The 15,260-nt window shown below is 57.0% G+C and overlaps 2 protein-coding genes across 2 annotated transcripts; both read right to left on the bottom strand.

Annotated features, from left to right (window-relative positions):
• Nucleotides 1–1,285: 1,285 nt before the first annotated feature.
• Nucleotides 1,286–3,708, bottom strand: CALML4 (calmodulin like 4). The gene is made up of 4 exons (XM_010213497.2): nucleotides 3,683–3,708; nucleotides 2,757–2,897; nucleotides 2,349–2,537; nucleotides 1,286–1,399 (listed from the first exon to the last, which is right to left on the bottom strand). The coding sequence occupies exons 2-4, from the start codon at nucleotides 2,821–2,823 to the stop codon at nucleotides 1,302–1,304; spliced, it is 354 nt and encodes a 117-aa protein (XP_010211799.2). The 5' UTR covers nucleotides 2,824–2,897; nucleotides 3,683–3,708; the 3' UTR covers nucleotides 1,286–1,301.
• A 1,088-nt stretch (nucleotides 3,709–4,796) lies between these two features.
• CLN6 (CLN6 transmembrane ER protein) lies at nucleotides 4,797–13,603 on the bottom strand. The gene is made up of 7 exons (XM_088533725.1): nucleotides 13,496–13,603; nucleotides 11,938–12,052; nucleotides 11,280–11,378; nucleotides 8,742–8,930; nucleotides 8,582–8,637; nucleotides 7,288–7,410; nucleotides 4,797–5,158 (listed from the first exon to the last, which is right to left on the bottom strand). The coding sequence occupies exons 1-7, from the start codon at nucleotides 13,579–13,581 to the stop codon at nucleotides 4,870–4,872; spliced, it is 957 nt and encodes a 318-aa protein (XP_088389851.1). The 5' UTR covers nucleotides 13,582–13,603; the 3' UTR covers nucleotides 4,797–4,869.
• Nucleotides 13,604–15,260: the final 1,657 nt, after the last annotated feature.

Raw genomic sequence — 15,260 nt, 5'->3', positions numbered from 1 at the left:
GGAAGCGGGCGGCGGGGTGGCTTCGTGAGCCGCGACGTTCCGAGCGTTTCCAGCGGGAACGTGTTGGATCCGGCCGAGGGGAAGAGCTGGGCTGCGCGTGGGGCCGTCATTTTGGGAATTTTTACATTATTTTTTTTTGGCTTGAGGTTAACTGTGAATGGGGACAAAAAGGCGGTGAGGGAAATAGTGGCTTTGGTGCTAACTGGAGTCAGTTCTGGGGTTTCTGGTGAGCCCCTTCTCTTTCGCTCCCCTCTGTTTTTCCCGGCTGAGGGTTCCTGCTTGGAGCTTCCCTTTGGGCTTCCAGGGAAACGTGGAATCGCCCAGGGTGGGAATTGCTCACGTGGGAGTTGAGCTTCCTTGCAGAGCGTTCACCAAGGCCGAATCCGAGCTGCGTTTCTGCTCGTGCAATGTTTTCCCATGGGAATAATTCCCATCTCGGGAGAGATCTCGCTGCCAGCTCGGAAGGGTCACAAAGATTCCCTGCGCTTCCGTTTTCAGTTCCCAAACGAGCCGGAGCGCGAGTCAGTCCCGGCTGTTTGCAGGTGCTGCAGCTGTGCGCGAAGGAGGATGGCAATAGCTAAACTGAGGTGACAGCCACTGTTTGGGGTCGTGTTGGTTTAAATGAGCTTCATGTCGAGAGAAACAGCTTTTCCTTTCTGTTCCAGGGAAGCTGAGTTCTCCCGGCCGCAGCTTTTCCCTGTTCTGGGCAGCGGTGACGATGCTCCTGCAAATGCCGCCTTTTCCAAAGCGGGAGCAGGCGCCGTGCGGAATAAATCGTAAGCAGAAAGAGAGGGAAATCCCATTGCTCCTGCCCTCCCGCTCCAGCCTACGGAATGGGGATCCCAAGCACGAATTTTCCTGCCTGTTTCCTCCAGCTCTGCCTTGGTGCAGGGAGGAGAATCCCGACCGCCGCCGTTGGGAACAGAGCATGGGAGCAGAGCGGGGGTTTCGCTGCCTTTGTGGGACGCAGGCGCTGGGTGACATTAACTACAAGTCACGCTTTGTCCTGTGATCTGTGATCTTTTAAAAGTGCCGGAATGCACTTTTTAACGACGGTTGTTTTGTGAACACGACGCATCTTACACACGGGAACGTTGCATGCGGTTTATTTAAGTGACCCGAGAATTCACATTTTCTAAGTGACAGCGTTTTTCTGGAAACGGGGTGGGAATCTGTAAGCCAAAGTCAAGGCAGACTATGGAATCTTAAAGGCAGGTGATGATTCCTGAGTCTAGCCAGTGGGTAGGAAACCTGAACTCAACTTGGAGCTCGTGCTGGTACCAGATCCCTTGCTTTGAATTTCAGTAGTCGGGGGCTGGAAGGCTGATGGTGCGGACAAATTCTTCATATTTTATTGTGCCGTTTGGTCCAACTTTGGCTTCCTTTAGCAGGTCATCCACTGAAAGAAAGGGTAAAATAAAGCAGAGATGATTTTGCTTTGCCGTGCAGCAGGAGTGTTGTGATCCAAGAGACGTGGGAGCTTCCAGGGTCTGGATGTGACACCTGGAACGGCCGTGGTTGTTCACACCAGGAACAACCCGTTCCTAGGACCCGTATTGGATGGAGGTAGGAGCGGCGCGTTGCTTGAGGAGCCCCAATCCCGCTCTGCAAACCGGGTTACCCTGCTGGGAATTGCGTATTTCCTGGGGCACAAACGCAAAAATAATTAATTCTTCCCAGAAAGCTAAAAATAATTTGGAAGGAAAATGTCTTGTTTCTCATTTGGAGGGAAGACCTCAAATGAGAACGAAGCGAAAGGTTTTCTGGGCCCGCTGTGCCCGGGCGCTCGCGGGGCCCGTGAAATCGACCCTGTTCTGCCATGAAATATTGATAGCGCGGAGCGAGCCGGCCCGGGCGCCGCAGAGGAGCGACACAACTCGCTGCATTGGTGCCCGCGGGGCGCTCGGCTGCGGTGGGATGTGGGAATCGCTGCCCGGGCGGCAGCAGCCTTTGCTGGGATGCCTTCAATTAGCCATAGAGCTATAGAAACAAAAATGGGACAAAATCGGGTTCTGGTGGTTTTTGGCATCTCCCCTCCTGCTGGGCCCCGTGGGGACGTTGCTGAGGAAGGGTGGATTTTCTGTTGTTTTGGGCTTCGGGTTGTTTTAATCAAGTGAAAAGCCCTGCTCTGCGCCAGGGTCCTTCTGGTTGCACTGGGGGACTCATTGGGCCCCTCCGTGCGCTGCTGGAGGCGTCTCCGGAGCCGAGGACATCGGAGCTCTCCGGAGACCCTCGTGGAACGGACGCCTAAAAAGAGTGAGTCATCCCCGAGCCAAAAAAAAACAGGGAGAAATCCTTCCGGAACCAGCTCAAAACAGGGGAACGGGCCGAGCATGGGGCCCTTGTACCTTCCTCCTCGGAGAGCTTCTCCCCCAGCCTGGTGAGCTTGGCCCTCAGCTCCGCCGCCGTGATGAAGCCGCTCCTCTGCCTGTCTATCATGGACAGGGCCGTGAGGATCTCCCTCTCGGGCTCCTCCTGCTTCATTTGCCTGTACATTATATTCAGAAAAGTGGAAAAATCCAGTTCGGCGTTTCTGTCTGCAAAAGGAACAGTTGGGTCCCTTAGGGATGCGGCAGGCGGCATCCCGGCCTCCCCGTTCCCGCTGCCCGGAGGCCCCGGACCGCAGAGAAGTTGGGTTTTTACAACCCGCCGGGCCTGGAGCTGCTCCCGTTTGCTCCCTGGAGCTGGCTCGTCCTCTTGGGGAGCCCTGGACCCGCGTTGCGGGGCCGAGCTCGTGCCGGGGCCGCTTCGCTCACCGATCTTGTGCAGGTGCAGGTGCCGCTGGACCTCCCCGGGCGTGGGGCTGGCGCCCAGGCTGCGCATCACCACCAGCAGGTCGCCCGCCCTTATCTTGCCTTTCTGCTTCTTATCGTACAGGGAAAAACACTCCTTGAACTCTAATTAAAAAGCGAGACGGAGCGTTAGGGCGGCTTGGGTTACCTGGAGCTGCGGGAGCCAGGCCGGGCCGCGCCGGGGGGGTCCGGTGGCATCGGGTGTCCCATGGGGTGTCTCCTTTCGGGAAGGAGGACGAGTCTCTGCCACCAGCTCGGGGGGAGGTGGCAGCATCTTGCCTCGAGAGGGGACACGAGCTGGGCCATCCTGTGAGGTCCTTCGTGTCCCTGTCCCATCCCGCAGCTGGTGGGAGCCGCACGGCCCCGGCCGCGCCTGACCCCAGCGCGATCCCTCCTTGGCGCCAGCAGCTTAACAGATTTGCAATAATACTCTTATTTCAGCTCCCGTCCGTGGTTCCCTGCGGTGCCCGATGCGTCTCCTTGTGCCCTGCGCCGCCCCCCGGCCCCCGCAGGCTGCCGGCTGGACCCCGTTATCCCCCCCTTATCCGGCTCCAGACTTGCAACTACTGACCTTAAATTTCCCGGCTCTAATTGTGAGGCTGTGGCCGGAGCGCAGGGTGAGGGGCGGGAGGTGAGTGCACAACCCCCTTCCCTGCCCTGCGGAAATGCTGATTTTTGGCTGTAGCCAGCGCAGGGTTTGCAGCACCCGCCCCCAGCCCCAACCCACCGTGGGGCTTCGGCTGCTGCCTGGGTCCCGCCTGGTCCCTGGAGCAGCGGGAAGCAGCGGGAAGCAGCGGCTCCGGTGCCCGGCTCCGAGCAGCCCCGGCCCTCGTAGGAGCAGCGCTGCAAGTTCATTAAACCGGCCCGAAACCCCGCGGACCCCAACGTACCGTTAATCTGATCCTGGGACAGGAATTTTGCCTGTAGCGGGGAGAGGAGAGGAAGGGACAAGAGCAGCGTTACGGGGCGGAGCGGGGAGCTCCGCGGCGCCCGGGGCCCGCGGGCGTTTCGCTCACCATGATGCCGGGCTCCTTCCCCGCTCCGCGCGCCGGGTCCGGCCGCGTCTCCTCCCCAAGAAGGGCTAAAGTCCGCGGCGCGCGCCTGGCGCCGCAATAAATACCCGGTGCCATGGCTACGGCGCCGGGGCTGGATCCCGCCGCCGGGAATCGCCCAGCCGGGAGCGGCGGGATTGCTGCGGGGCCCGGAGCGGGGAGCCGAGCGGGGGCTCTCGGTGAAGGTGGGTTCAGCCCTGGGGGTCGCTTAGGTGGGTGCAGAAGGCCGGATGATCCTGCACAGCCCGCGAGATCCGTGGATTTGCCGCTGGATATGCGGATGGGCAAGTGGCAGCTCGGACGGGTGCGGGGGAGTCACTGCTCTGCACCCCCTTGTTGGAGCCCTCTGCTCCCCGCGGAGCTGCGGGAGGCCGAGCGGCTGCACGGGGACGGGAGCGGGAATGGGAATGTGTCCCTGGCTGTGAGCTGGGATGCGCTGGTGACGGGAGCAGGAATGGGAATGCGTCCCTGGCTGTGAGCTGGGATGTGCCAGGGACAGGAACGGGAATGGGAACGTGTCCCCGGCTGTGAGCCCGGTTGGGACAGGAGCGGGAATGGGAACCTGTGCCTGGCTGTGAGCCGGGATGCACCAGGGTTGGAGTGGGAGCCGGAAGGTGTCCCTGGCTGCGAGCTGGGATGCGCCGGAGACGGGAGCAGGAATGGGAATGTGTCCCTGGCTGTGAGCTAGGATGCACTGGGAACGGGAGCAGGAATGGGAACGTGGGCCCGGCTGTGAGCTGGGGTGGGATGGGAGCGGGAATGGGAACGTGTCCCTGGCTGCGAGCCGGGATGCGCCGGCGACGAAGGAGCCCTCAGGGCCTCCCTGCCCCACACTTGGTGCCCTCCGTGAGCACCTTGAAAGCAGTAACTGCCCCGCTGGGACCCTCCTTCCTCGTGTTCCAAGCAGCCACCGCCGCGTGCCGGCTGGGTCACACACGACACGGCTCATGTCGGGTCAGGAGTTTATTTGAAATAGGGCTACATTAGAAAAACTAGATTTTTTTTTCACTCTAAAATATCAAAACTTATAAACTTTCCTTTGCTGCATGGAGGTTGTTCATGTGCAGGGTGTAAAACGCCCACGGCTCGGGGATATAGATCACGCCTGGGTATTTCTTCCTGAGAATTTTGTCGTTCCACAGCCACATCACCCAGACAGCAATGAGGAGCAGTGTTATGATGAAGGAGTAGAAGAGGAAGAGGCCATTGCTGTCCAGGACAAGTCCTTTGCGCTTCTGGTGCATCACTAAAGCCATCATGGCAAAGAAAGTGAAGATGTAGAGGATGAAAATCTGCCCCTCTGTCACGAGATACCTGCAACAACAAACACCCGTTAGTGCAACAGCAGCATCTGGTGCTGCGGGGTGAATGTCCAACCCGGGGACCCTCTTGCAGGGCTGGGACCACAGCAGTGAGAGCTTCTCCTGCTGCTGCCACCGCAGGCCCCCGTCCAAGACGGTCTCCAGCAGGGCTGCACGGGGCCCCTCGCTGCTCCTCTGGGCACAGGGGGCTGAAAGCGCCACCCCGTCCTGGGTCCTGGCTGGATCCAGCTGGGATACCCGGACGTTCCAGCGCAAAGTCCTGCTGCTCCCCCTGGGCTGCCTGGGGCCGAGCGGGGCTGGCGGGGGTCCCCGACCCACCTTCCTGCCTGGGACCAGCTGCTCGGGGGCCTCCTGAGCTGCCGGCTGCGGCGGGGAGCGCGTCCTGCTCCAGGCCGTGTCCGTCTGTCCGCATCGCTCGGTCCGTCTGCGTCCGTGTCAGTCTGTCTGTGTCGGTCCGTCTGTCTATGTCTGTGTCATCTGTGTCAGTCCGTGTCAGTCTGTCCGTGTCTGTGTCAGTGTGCCCGTGTCTGTCAGTCCATGTCACTCTGTCTGTATTGGTCAGTCTGTGCATGTCTGTGTCAGTCTGTCTGTATTGGTCCATATCACTCTGTCTGTGTCAGTCTGTCCATATCGGTCAATCCATCTGTGTCCGTGTCCGTCGGTCCGTGTCGGTCCCTGTCCGTCTGTCCGTGTCAGTCTGTCCATGTCGGTCAGTTCGTCTGTGTCCGTGTCAGTCTGTCCGTATCGGTCCATGTCAGCCTGTCCATGTCAGTCCGTGTCCCTGCTCGGCGGCCCCTCTCTCGCCTCCTTCCCGCCGCAGCAGTCGCTCCCTGGAGCTGCCCTACACTCTCCTTCCAGCCCAGGGGCTGCTCCCTGCTCCTTCTCTACGAGAAATGGGGAAGAATCGTTACCAACTCCGCTTCGTTCCCTGCCCGGCCTCCTCCCGAGCATGGCCCAGCACAGCGCGCTCGGCCTGCGAGGGGCCGAAGGGGCAACGAGCTCCTCAGGGCTCCCGAGAACCGGCATTTGGGATGGGGGCTCCCGGGAGAGCCTCTCCGCAGGGCACGTGGAGCTGGAAACCAGGCGGCTCCTTGAACGGACCCGCACGGAGAGGCTGCCGGGAGAAGGGAGGCAATTCCGCTCGCTTGGGCTGAAATTGCCAGCACAAACTGCGGGGTTTCAGGCTGATGTGTTTAAAGGAAGTGCAAGGGGGTAACTGGGAACTGACCAAATCATCCTGATGATTCCGACTATCAGGAATTAATTTACTGTATAAAAACAGTCTCAGCAGGGGGTGACGCCACAGGCAGGAGAACATTGTCTCTGAAGATGAATGACAAGTTGTTTGGCTGCCATCAGGGAAACCATTTGGGAAGACGAAGCTAATGAAAATGGGAAATAAATAAGACCTCTCTCAAAAGGCTATTTGGACCCGCAGGGTGAGCCGAAGAGGCAGCCTAGGAGCGTCACACAAACGGGCTCCACAAAAGCTCCAGAGGGCTGAGGAGCCCAGGAATGAGCTGGGTGGAGGGGGACGAGCTGTGGGGGAGCCCCGAAACCTGCAACGAGCACGGGCTGCTGAGCCAAGAGCAGAGGGGACAGAGGGCAAACACTGCAGAGGCCACGGGCCCGAGCTCTGGAGATGAGAGCCCCTGCATTGGGATTCCTGGAATGTGGAGGAAAACCAGAGCCGTGGCTGTTCACCAGGTGGGTCTGGGTGATGGTGCATGCCAGGAAGGCTGTGCGGGATGGAGAGGGCTGTTGCTCACAGATGAACTTCCCTTGGATGAGCAGGGACGGCTCCTCCGCGCCGTGTCCTCCCTTGTGACTCGCGGGGTCTTTGCCAGCAGGGTTGAGGCTCCCCTGTCCCAGAGAACCTACCTGCTCCCACGTCAACAGCCAGCGGGGGACAGGGTGGGTGACAAAGCAGCAGGGGAAGCCCGAGCCGGCCCAGCTGAGCTCAGGCCCAGGCGGCTGGATTAGGCTCAGGAGGCTGCACATTTCAGATCTGATGTGGTTTAAGCGGCAGCAAATTGCACTGTGGTGAGGAGAGGGCTCCTGGCTGCGCTCTGCAGAGCCGCCCGCGCGGTGCCCAGGATGCGACGGGCACGGGGCACTTACCAGTAATAAAGGCTGCTCGGCCCCATCAGCAGCAACGCGGCCAGGGGCATCCTGCTCTCCTCTTCAACAGGAGTGAAGCAGCCGGTGAAATATATGAACAGGATCAGAAAGAAAGGGATGTACCTGTGAAGGGAAACACAGCTGCCGTGAGGGGCGTGAGCGGGAAGCGGGGTGCTCCGTCCTGGAGCGTTCCCAGCTGGATCAAGGCCTGGCCGGGTGTCTGCAGGTGTTGATCCCTTTGGTCTATGTTACGGCCTCGGAAGCAGAGAGGGAACCGAGATCCTTGTGGTAACTGTTATTTCACCACAGAGCAGCCCTCGGCTTCCAGCGCTTTGCCGGGTGCTGCTCAACACACCGGGGCTCCGGGGGCTCCCGCAGGAGGAGCCGGAGTTGGCTGAGCTCAAACACCGCGTCCGAGCAGTCCAACAACGGCATCTGCTGCGCTCCCAGGCTCAAAAGGCTGCTGAGGTGCCTTGTGTGTGTTGAAAGCCAAACCACAGGAAAGCAGGACGTGGACCAGGACTTAAACAAAATAAGAGTTCTGCCCCTGCTTTTTTTTTTTTTCTTTTTCTTTTTAAGGATGGAATTTGCTTGCTTTGTCGTTCCTGAGGAACTGGAGCAGCCTGAGGGGAGAAGGACTTTGTGCATCCATGAGAGCCCAGGGGATCGAGCAGGAGATGAAGGGCCGGACGGTCCCTCCCTGGGGTCCTCCACATGGGCAGAGCCGCGATCCCAGCCTGGCCGGGATGCGGGACGTGTCCTCCACGGGGCTGCTCTGTCACCGTGGGAGCCAGGAGGGCCCGGGCAGCCCGTGGAGGGACACGGGGGTGCCCAACACATGGGGGTGCCCAACACATGGGGGTGCCCAACACATCGGCCGGGGACAGGAGCCCCACCTGGCTCATGCAGGACATGGGACCGTGGAGGCCTCTTCTTGGTGGTGCTGGAGCAGCCAGCACCATTTTTGTGTTATGAACTGTCTCTTGCTCCGGGCATCCCATAAAAGAGGCCACTAAATGGAGGGGAGACATGGGCTGCCCCTCAGTTCGCAGCACCTCCTGAACTGCACGTCCTAGAAACATCAGTGAGGGTGACAGGGATGGAAAAAAAATCACGGAAAGAGGCGGTTTTCAAAGGGAGAAATCCCCTGTAATCCCGCCAGCTCTAAGAACATTACTTCTAACCCTATCTCATCTGCTGTGTTTTGTTTTTTCCCCACATATTAAGATATAAGCAGATCTGCCTTTCCTCGTGTCCCATTCTGAGGCCACTAGATCCACTGCAAAATGCTTACCACATTGAATGACCTAAATATTCATCGTAGTAGTAGAGCAGCTCAAAGGAATCAATCTGAAATGCAACGAAACGGATTAAAAATGACACAGCAACAGTATACTATTAAAGAAGAACAAACAATATTTTTTAAGTGCTTGTATAAAGCACAGCCTCTTTACCAGTGTCTCTGGCTTCAAGTTTTTGATGATTGGGTTCTCTCTCACAGACAGATGGTGCTGGTAGCCACTGAAAATCAAGCGATGGTTCACGGAGTCTCCGACCAAGTGGATGCTGGCTCCCATGACAAACACGATGATGCTGACGTACACCATGGACCTCGGCAGGGTCTTCGGGGACCTCTCAATGAGCTGAAAGCACAGAGACACGTGGAGCGCTGAGGAGGTATGAGAAGCATGATGCTGCAAGCAGGTCTGCCCCCTCCAACTTAATTATGGCTAGCAAAAAATCATCAAAAACCAAGCAAAATACTGGAGGTTACAGTGCTATAGCGGATCTGAGTTGCTGGGAAATGAACAGAGCCCATCGTGGAGAAGTCAGTGTGAGTGGAGCCGAGGAGAAGGTGCTGCCCTTGTTGCAGTTTTGACCCCACACACATCTCCGACCCTCTTCCTCCAGCCCACGGGGCTGTCGGGTCTGGCTGAGCCCTCCTGCCCCTCTGGGCCATGGCGAAAATGGACTTGGTGGCCTTGTTAAACCCCTCAGCAAAAACCACCCCTTGGAGTCAGTACCCAGACTCAGTCATGCAGTGTTTCTAACACAGCACTCAAAGCAATTTATTCACCGGTTATGATCAAAAACATGATTAATTAGGAACAATAAAGCAGCTGCTTTCTGTAGTTCCTTTGCTAAATCTATTTGAAAGCCTCTCTGTGCCCTCCAGTGGTGAAAAGAACCTTTAGCATCACTCCAGCTGAGAGCACAATGCCCCTAACTCCTTTGGTTAAGTGACATTTGCTCATGGAGAATTCTCTGCTAGATGTTTCTCAAATGTCTCTTTTTGAACCTTTCCCTCCCGCCTTCCTAACAGAATTTGACTCTCTCTTCTCTGTGCATTTGCTTCTAAAGATGAAGCTTCATTTAAATCAAACAAATATATAGGAAAAAATCTATTTACCAACAAAACAGGTTGGCGAGAGAACTGGAGGAGTATCAGCAGTCAAGGTTAATGATGGAGCATCCCCCAGGGCAGTCTGCTTAGGTCTGGGTGGGTCCTGCTTGTTTGAAGTGCCACTTGCCAAAGCTAGAGCATTCCCAGGAAATGCTAATCCGGCCTTGGGGCCAAAGGGAATGCGTCACTCCTGCCCCGTGGGAGGATCAGCAGAGGCACCGTTTGCCCTTCCATCTCCCCGCTGCCAAATCAGCTTTGCAGCCCCTCCTAGATGGTCTCTACACGCACCGAAAAGCTCCTTATTTGTATTTAATTTTGAAGCTCAATTTTCCCTTTCTCCGCAACTGATGTACGAATGTCAGGGGAGTCACGGACTGGCGAGGAGGATAAAAGGCTCGGGAAAGCTCGTCTGACACGAGGAAAAGGTCGGACACTTCCTCTGGGAGGACACTGGGTAAGAAACAGGTATCCTGAAAAACAAATAACTTCCTTTTTGTGTGTGGGGGGGCACTCCTTCATGCTCTGCAGCCAAGGAAGCCAAAGGCATCAAATTTTAACCTGACGAGCAGCGAACCTGTAGAAACCAGTTGTGTCAGACTGTGGCAGATCTGAGAGCTTCAGACACTACAAATCCCCCAAAATAACAGATACTGAACATTCCTTTTTTTGGCCATAATAGCATTTAGAAACTCTCAGACTCAGAAGAGAGAGAATGATTTACATTTCAGGACATAACTCAATTTCTAGCTAATGAAGGTTAAAATATATTTATAATTGCTTTCTTATATCTTGTGGTTGCTAAATATTTAATATAAGAAGTTTTCTAATGATACAACAGTCTTTAACCTTGTAAATGGTTTAGCTGATCCAGGGGCTGGCAGCTGAAGCTAGATAAACTCAGGCTAAAGATATAATTCTAATGTCAAAGAGCAAGTATAATTAAGCAGTGAACAATTCAGAAAATCTACTACAGTTTAAATCAGGGATGGATGTCATCTTAACAACATGCTTTAGTTTAGTCAGGGTGAAGGACTCAGAACTCCCCTGAAGCTGGGGTTACTGTGGGAAATAATCTGCTTTGTATATGCAAGAAATATGATTATTAAGCAAAGGGATTTTTTTTTTCTTCTGGGCTTAAATTTCTGCAGCCTTTTCCTGGAATTTGTGCTTCTGTTAAAGGCTGGGGGCTGACTCGACATGGTCACGGTCCGACCATGTTTGCTTCACTTCTTCATAAAAGAGAGGCAGAGAAACCAGTCAGCACTCCTGCTAGTTTATGATATACAAAATGCCTAAAATGAGAGAGAGAAATGAAATGAAATCATCTTTCTGTGGCCTAGGAGTGGCTGCTGTGTAAAAATTGCTGAAAACATTTTTGTCAGTGTGCAGAAGGGTGGAGAGATGGTCGCTGCCTTGCTCTTTAGGAGAAGGTACCTTGAGGAACGGTAACCTGCAGTAGGACTGGCTCATTTGCAGGAATTTCTAGCTAACATTTGTTAGAGAAATTCTCGTCCTTCAGAAAACTGTGCGATGTGCCCTGGTTTTAGAGCTAATCTTTCAAAACTGAAATATGTGCTTTGAGGCTTACCTTTAGCAGAAGAAACGGGGTGATAACATTGTAAGCCATGTGGAAATAGTCTCCAGCGCTTGGTTTGTTCAGAGGAAACCACTCCAAAGGTAGAATAATCTGAGGAGAGAGGAAAGAAGCAGATTCTCATGAGCAACTACTGTGTTTTACTTTCAAATGAGCAACTCACGAGCAACTGCTGTGTTTTACTTTTAAAACATCCGGAGGCCCCAGCAACTGCCTGAAAGGTGGTGAAGAGAGAGCCCTTGGTTTTGGGCTGCTGTTTCCTCACGGTTATGGTTTGAGTTAATGGTCATCTGGCTGACCTGGCCTGACATGGCAGTTACTAACAAAGCTGATGAACTCTTCTTGCAGTGCATATAGCTAAAACATAGTTTGGAGAGAGGCACTCACTGTACAATGTTGTTTAGATCTCAGTCTTTTGTTCTTGTAGTGCTACCAGAAACAAATTTGGAAGGCAAAGACACTTCTGTCCTGCCCTGCAGTAGCTGGAGAGTCTCAGCAGCTCCTAAACTCCAGACCTACAAGCAGGGCATGGAGGAGAACAGCATAAACCTCTCTAGTTAGTCTTTATGTCATGAACAAATAAAACTGTCACAACTCTGGCATTCTATGTCCTAAACAAGTGCAACGGGTAGGGGCTGCCTCTGCCACTCACCATCGCAATGGGACGCCCAAAGTCCAGCACCCAGTTCTGCAGAGTGAAGTAGAACCACAGATCAAAATGAAAGGGAGAAGTCTTGAAGGTGTCTTCGCTCTTGACTGCTCCATGTCTGAAAACAAAGTCAAAACCATCACCCTGCTGCAGTCTAGCACAGTTGGTGACTACAGTTTTGTACTGCTGCATGGTCTCCCCTCCTCAGCCAATCCCCCAGGAATTGTGTAAGTCGAGGGGAGAGAGCAGGTTTCAAGGGATCTCGGGAAAGGACAGTCTTGCTCTGAGCAGATGGTGCCTAGAGAAGCAGAAACTCAGGCAGCAAATGAAGCACGGAGAAATGGGACCAACATCTGAGGTTCAACACCAGAGATGTATGGAAAGGCAGGGGACACAAGTCGTGGTGGGTCCCTGCGCTTTCCTGGCTCTTTTCTGGCTTTTCCTGGAGTTTCTTGGTGTGAGATCTGTGGAGTAACAACAAAGCTGAGACTCCAGCCAGAGGAGGACGCAGTACGGCGAGGCAAAGCATCGTTAACCAAAACTGGCACATCCCTGTAAAAACGCTGTCAGCGGCTGCAAAGCGAGCACAAAAGCAGAATGAAAAGCATCAAGTGTTGAATTTGGCACAACTATTTTAAACTTTTGCATGATAAAGCAAAATTAAACTCCCCCACATTTGTGGTGGATGCTAAATGCATCCCTCGAGCACAGGGATGCTCCGGCTGCGCGTTCACCTTGCCGGCTGGCGACCCATCTCCTCTGCAGAACAGCTCCAAACACCAAACAATGTTCCAGCACCGTCAAACCTGCGTCTCCCTCCAGGAAAACAGCCCGTTTATCCCGGCTGTGCCTCAAAGTGCTCCAACGTGGTGCTGTGAGGGGAAGGACGCGGCTGCAGGGCGCTATCCGGGCACCCGGGAAGAGCCAGGATGAGCCAATGGGGCATCCGGGATGAGTGAAGGGAAACCTGGACAAGCAGCAGAGCTGAGAAATCCCAGTCAAGCTGGGGCTCTAGGGAAAGGCCTGGGAAGGGTGGGTGAGCAGGGGGATGTGGAAGAGGCTGGGGCATCCTGGATGCTCCTGGAGAAGTTGTAATCCCTGGAGAGGGCAAGGGAATCCCAAGTGGGCTGGATTTCTCCAAGTAATCCAGGGTAACTGGGATAAAAGGGGGTGGTGGGGGTCCTGATGAGCTGGGACATTCTGGACAAGGCGGTGGTACCTGGACAACCAGGAGGACCTGGATAAGGCCTCGGTACCCAGGACAGATGAGGGAGCTCTGGAACAGCCGGGACATCTTGGACAAGGTGGTGGAAGCCAGAGGCAGGCTGTAACACTGGGAAGAGCTGGGCGGGTTGAAAGGACCAGGACATCCTGGACAAGGCGCTGGGAGCCTGGATGGAGCCACGGGAGGCAGGAGAAACCGAGGGGCCTCGATGAGGCTGGCGGCGGGGACCAGGACAAGGCTGCGGCACCCGGGCCGCACCGGAACCACCAGGACAGGCCGGAGATCGCGGGGACTCCGCACGAGGGGCGCCCCTTTCCCGCCCCCCCAGCCGCTCACCTGCCCTGGTAGAGCGGCCCGGCGGGCTGCGGGGTGCCCGGGGCCGCCGTCGCCGCGTGCGGCCGCCGCCGCGCCGCTCCCTGCATGAGCCCGGCCCGGTTCGGCCCGGCCCGGTTCGGCCTGGCCCGGCTCGGCCCGGCCCGGCCCAGCCCCGCCCGGGCCGCCCCGTCCCCGCCCGCCGCGGCTCCGCCCGCGCCCCGCCCCGGCGCCGCCGCCCCAGCGCGCCTGCGCGGGGCCGTCGCCGTGGCAACAGCCCCCTCCCTCCGCCCAGGGGCTAATGCGCCTGCGCGGACCTGTCACTGTAGCAACGGCCTTCCGGGACTGTATCCCAATGCGCCTGCGCGGAACTGTCGCCTCGGCAACACCCACCCTCCGCCTCACTGCGGCTGCGCAGCACTGTCGCCGTGGCAACAGCCCCCTGCCCAGGATCAACGCGCCTGCGCGAGTCTGTTGCCGTGACAACAGCCTCCTCCGCCGGGGTCCCGCCGCCTCACTGCGGCTGCGCGGGCCAGTCGCCATGGCAACAGCTCGCCCGCCCCGGCGGCTGAGGCCTGGTGGCTCATCACACCCCGGTTCGCTTTAATAAATATAATTACAATAAAGAACAAGTAAACCCGGCGAGCCCTCGGGAGGGGCTTTGGATGAGGCCGAGCTGCGGCTTATAGAAACTACAGCTCTGTAGCCAAAAAAGAAAAAAAAAAAAAGGGCAAAAAGGCAGAAAGAGCGCCCAGAAGGATCCAGGCTTTCTGCAGGGCGAGCGGTTCGAGAGAGCAGCGCTGAGCTTGTCCGAACTGGGGAGAAATGGCCCCCAACCCACTATCTTGCTGCTGGCAGTGCTGCCCCTCTGCTCTAGCCGCTTTTGTTCACCCTCCCGGCAGAGCACACGCGCTTTACTCATCTTTGCTATTTTCGAAGCAGCAGAAGGGGAGAAGGAGAGTGTTTGGTGCTTAAGGGCTTGAAGCCGTTGGCTCTGCGCTTCCTCGGCTGGTGAGTCCTCACATCTTCGCTAAGAGCCTCCGAGGTAGAAAAAGGCCACGAGGCAACAGGGAGGCAGACACCCATTGCCGTTTTAAGCACGAAGTTCAGTCGAAACAAGGCAGCAGGGCTGAGCGCGAAATCACAGAACCTTAGAATGGTTGAGGCTGGAAGGGACCTCTAGGGATCACCCAGTGCAACCCCCTGCTCCAACAGGGACACCCGGAGCACGCGGCATCCCTGTGGGTTGGAAGATCTCCAGAGAAGGAGCCTCCACAGCCTCCTTGGGCAGCCTGTGCCAGGGCTTTGTCACCCTCACAATAAAGAAATGCAGGAGACGCTTCAACGCCCCCAGAGGGAACAAAAGTTCAAGCGCCACCAGGCGCGGAGGAGACGCCGAGGGTAACGGGAGAGGAACGGCGGGGAGGAACCACGGGGAGGAACGTCCCTGCGCTGCCGCAGTTTCCCGGGGCCGGCGGGCGCGGCGCACCCCATGCTTCCGCCTCCGCTTCCGGACTCGGCGGCCGTGGCGGCGGCGGCGGCGGCGGCGGCGGGGGGGCGGTCGCGGCGCGGGGCCGCCCGTGCGCGCGGCGCGTCCCTCGCGGCCACCCGTAGCGGCGCCCCCCGCCCGGCCGCGCCGTGTCCGCGGGTTCGCGTCCCGCCTCGGGCCGCGCGCGCCCGGCCATGTCCCGCGCGGGCGGCTGAGGCGGCGCCGGGGCCGCCCCGCGCGGCCGGCGGGCCCGGGGGGCGGCCGCATGTGCGAGGCAGGACGGAGGAAGGAGAGGCCGCC

The sequence above is a fragment of the Tinamus guttatus genome, unplaced genomic scaffold (genome assembly GCF_059628265.1).
Source record: "Tinamus guttatus ecotype Peru unplaced genomic scaffold, ASM5962826v1 Tinamus_guttatus_pri_ptg000004l, whole genome shotgun sequence".
Lineage (NCBI taxonomy): Eukaryota > Metazoa > Chordata > Aves > Tinamiformes > Tinamidae > Tinamus > Tinamus guttatus.
Note: the sequence above shows the minus strand (reverse complement) of the source record. Positions and strands in the feature narration are given on the sequence as shown.

What these genes read in the sequence shown, in the direction of transcription:
- CALML4 (XM_010213497.2), bottom strand. Translation starts at nt 2,823, where the DNA reads ATGCGCAGCCTGGGCGCCAGCCCCACGCCCGGGGAGGTCCAGCGGCAC. An exon ending in CCTGCACCTGCACAAGATCG is followed by an intron (nt 2,538 to 2,756) that starts GTGAGCGAAGCG and finishes TTCCTTTTGCAG; the next exon opens with ACAGAAACGCCGAACTGGAT. An exon ending in GAAGCTCTCCGAGGAGGAAG is followed by an intron (nt 1,400 to 2,348) that starts GTACAAGGGCCC and finishes CCTTTCTTTCAG; the next exon opens with TGGATGACCTGCTAAAGGAA.
- CLN6 (XM_088533725.1), bottom strand. Translation starts at nt 13,581, where the DNA reads ATGCAGGGAGCGGCGCGGCGGCGGCCGCACGCGGCGACGGCGGCCCCG. An exon ending in ACTTGAAGCCAGAGACACTG is followed by an intron (nt 8,638 to 8,741) that starts GTAAAGAGGCTG and finishes GTTGCATTTCAG; the next exon opens with ATTGATTCCTTTGAGCTGCT. An exon ending in TATTTAGGTCATTCAATGTG is followed by an intron (nt 7,411 to 8,581) that starts GTAAGCATTTTG and finishes TTCCCTTCACAG; the next exon opens with GTACATCCCTTTCTTTCTGA.